Source organism: Sinocyclocheilus grahami, unplaced genomic scaffold, assembly GCF_001515645.1.
Source record: "Sinocyclocheilus grahami isolate Dianchi unplaced genomic scaffold, SAMN03320097.WGS_v1.1 scaffold71.1, whole genome shotgun sequence".
Classification (NCBI taxonomy): domain Eukaryota; kingdom Metazoa; phylum Chordata; class Actinopteri; order Cypriniformes; family Cyprinidae; genus Sinocyclocheilus; species Sinocyclocheilus grahami.
This window is the reverse complement of record NW_015505250.1, coordinates 533,352-536,813: the sequence shown is the minus strand read 5'-3', so window position 1 is coordinate 536,813 and position 3,462 is coordinate 533,352. Positions and strand designations below refer to the sequence as shown.

The 3,462-nt window shown below is 38.6% G+C and overlaps 2 protein-coding genes across 4 annotated transcripts in view; one reads left to right on the top strand and one right to left on the bottom strand.

Annotated features, from left to right (window-relative positions):
* Nucleotides 1-814: 814 nt before the first annotated feature.
* Nucleotides 815-2,383, bottom strand: LOC107585520 (protein Mis18-beta). Its single transcript, XM_016272565.1, has 4 exons — nt 2,024-2,383; nt 1,814-1,880; nt 1,596-1,718; nt 815-956 (listed from the first exon to the last, which is right to left on the bottom strand). Exons 1-4 carry the CDS (start codon nt 2,253-2,255, stop codon nt 815-817), a joined length of 564 nt encoding a protein of 187 aa, XP_016128051.1. The 5' UTR covers nt 2,256-2,383.
* A 116-nt stretch (nt 2,384-2,499) lies between these two features.
* The window catches only part of LOC107585493 (nucleolar and spindle-associated protein 1-like), a 6,006-nt gene continuing 5,043 nt past the window's right edge, over nt 2,500-3,462 (top strand). The window contains exons 1-2 of one of the 3 annotated variants that reach the window (XM_016272527.1): nt 2,500-2,681; nt 2,964-3,029. In XM_016272527.1, the coding sequence (XP_016128013.1) occupies nt 2,589-2,681; nt 2,964-3,029 (159 nt within the window). In that variant the 5' untranslated portion in view covers nt 2,500-2,588. The remainder of the gene's footprint in view (nt 2,682-2,963; nt 3,030-3,462) is intronic. The other 2 variants (XM_016272526.1, XM_016272528.1) reach the window with 2 other exon arrangements.

Below are 3,462 nucleotides of genomic sequence, written 5' to 3'. Positions count from 1 at the left end.
CGCTTTTTATTTAACTTCTTTTGGACTGATGCATGCAACACCCGCTGAGTGGCATTAAACAGCTTGAAAGATCAAGGACAATTTTTAATATAACTCCGACTGGATTTGTCAGAAAGACATATACACCTAGGATGGCTCTGGGGTGAGTAAAACAGCCTAATTTAAATTTTTGGGTGAACTAACCCTTTAAAGGGGTCCTATTATGCTTTTTCAACTTTAGTTAGTCTGTAATGTTGATGTTTGAGTATAAAAAAGATCTGCAAAGTTACAAAGCTCCACTTCAAAAGGAGATATTTTATTTAACAAATCACTTTTCAAAAACTACAACGAATGACTCGTTTGGACTACAACGCATATTTTCTGGGATTTGTGATATCACAAATACCGACGAATGGGACGAGACCTGGTTGAGCTGCACTAGAGAAGGCAACGAGTGTTATACGTCGGAGACGTGCTAGCTTTCCCAAAGCAGACGAACTTAGAGTGGTTACAATAACCCGGGTTTAAATCGCACTCAACTTGATTTGATTTTGACAATATTTTAACTGAAGCTCGCAGGCAGCTATGGTAAGGGGCATGACATTTCCCGAGCAGGCGCCGAGTGGTGCCAATCAAAACACATTTCGTATTTCAGAAGGCGGGCCTTCATTTGATACAGGAACTATTCGAGCCATTCATGCCAGACTGGGGAGAGAGGTATTGTAATGTAAAATATGTGAAAAATGTGTTTTTCGAACAACCTAGTATGAGAGCCTGTTCTAGTACACCCCCAAAACAAAATCAAGACTTTGTAAAAGAGCATAATAGGACCCCTTTAATAGAATATAATGCTGATCCTGTAAAATAAACACCATATATGGGCATAAATACTCACCTCTTTAATATTTTTGTCCATGAGTCTGTGTTTGAAGTTGATTTTGGAGGCTTTGACACATGTGCCACTTCTTAGCATGTAGCTAAAACGTAAAACAAACATTTGTCAAATGAAAAAAAATAATAAAAAATGTATCATAAAAAGTGATGAAACCATTAGAAAATAATCTGATTTAAGAATCCATCATAAAAAGCTATGTTAAATGAATGGTTCACCAAAAAATAAAAACTTGCATTAAAAAAAAATGAAAATGTACTCACTCTCAGGCCATCCAGGGTGTAGATGAGTTTGTTTCTTCATCAGAACAGATTTTGAGTAATTTAGCATTACATCACTTGCTCATCAATGGATCATCAGCAGTGAATGGGTACCGTCAGAATGAAAGTCCAAACTGCTGATAAAAACATCTCAACAATCCACAAGTAATCCAGACGACTCCAATCACACAAACACGCAGCTTTTCACTTCACAAGACATTAATTGATGGACTTGAGTAATATGGATATTGTGATGTTTTTATCTGCTGTTTGGACTCTCATTGTGATGTCACCCATAACGCAATGCTAAATTTCTCCAAGTGTGTCCTTAAGAGGAAACAAACACATCTACATATTGGATGGCCTGAGGGTAATTTTCAGTTATTTTTCATTTTGGGTAAACTGTTCCTTTAAAGAAATGCACTTCTGTTAGGGTGGACATTATTATTACAGACTACACCCACCAGTTTATCAGATCTTTTTGTAAACAGAAGAGATTTCTTAAAGCAGACAGATGTTCTGGGGTGGAGTGAAGAACCAGGCCAACAGCACCATGGCAACCAGCACAGTTAAGGACTTGGTAGGTGCTACAGAGAGAGAAATCACAAGATGATGGGACATCCAGCACATGCATGGTGGACATGAGCTGCGGTAGTTGAAATCAACAGACGGCAATACTTACGAGAAAGCCAGATGACCGACCAAACTCATCTCCAGCTTTTTATTCACCCTCACATCCTCAGTAACTTCTGCAAAGGTAAAGTTTCAAATGGAGAGGTTATAACAAAACAGTCACACACGTGTGTCTTTTTCAAGAAGTAGTCATGACTGCATCCATATCTGCACAATTTTGAGTCCGCATGCTTTCAAACCTATTCCCAAACCAACTTACTCAGACAAATGATACTCTGAAGGCTCTGGACTTCCCCACAGATGCCGCGAGAGTCTCCAAGCACTGTGTTGCATGTCATGCATTGAAGGACACTGCAATTCCTATAGTCTTCCATACAGATTTCTCCGTCCTTCACTGCTCTTAGCTGATCTGCAATTGAACTAGTCTGTGTCGAGTCGCACGGACTGATATCATAAGAGCTTTCGTGAAAACTTCGATTGCTGTTCGACATTATTACATCCGCAAGTTTTGTCGTTCTTGCTCACTCAAGTTCAAAAGACGCAACCACGTTAATTCGTTTGTTAGCTCGAACTTTAAGTGGCGCCCTAAACCGCTCACTCATAACCCGCCTTTGTCGAAACCTTTAAGCCAATCAAAACCAACATAAACGCCACTTCTTATTGGATGTAGTGCAGCACGTCATATGCTTCTCAACCAATCATCTAGCGGAAATAGCTGTTTTTGAAACACGTTCATTTTCAAACGGCATTCCCCCCTAAAGAAACCGAGCCGTATATCAAAGAGTAGTCAATTTCAACATTACAGTTATATCTGCTGTTTTACCATGGAAATTATCCACAACATGGATTTGGATTCGCTTAAATATGCGGAATTGCAGCGCCTCGCGAAAGAGGCTGGACTGAAAGCAAATATGAAGGTAAAACGCGTTTACTACGGTAAAGTGATGCAGTGCTGCTTGCTTGCAGCCATTCCATGTGTAACGTTACTTAACGACCTGTAATGTGTAAACTGCATGAGTAAAAGTAGATTTATCACGTATGCGTTTATACGGACGCTGTACTAAGTCAAGTATGGTAACTTTTCGTTAGGTTTTGGGTTATATTGTTGACGTTTTTGCGCTAAATCACAACCCTTTCATTTAATTTGTGCTTGAATGTTTTCTGCTTTTATTAAATACTCAGTTTTTACTTGTTTCTAGGCTGAGAAGCTGTTGAAAGCTTTAAAAGAACACTTTTCAAAACATCAACAGCAGACGTCTGAGAACGTGAGTATTTTTATTTTTGCATTGTCAACCCTCTACGCACACCTTGGCAATATACCGTAATCGCCATTGGCTAGTACATTTTTTGTTTACTCTCCAGACAGATATACTATTTTACACACGCGCGCGTTTACTTAGCTATCTAAATGGGGACATTACATAGACTTCGATTGTTTTTATATACAGATAGTTATACACTTTTTAACCTAAAGCCACCCCTAACCCTACCCCTCACAGAAAACTTTCTGCATTTTTACAATTTCAAAAGTAAAAAAAAAAACTGTTTAATTAATTTTTATAACAGTTTTACAAATGAGGACATCCACAAATTGAGGTTTTTGCCGATTTTGTCAGGTTTTTCTCACATTTGGGTACAAATTTGTCCCCAAAATATGGTTAAGTAGGTACACACACACACACACACGATTCCACCCAA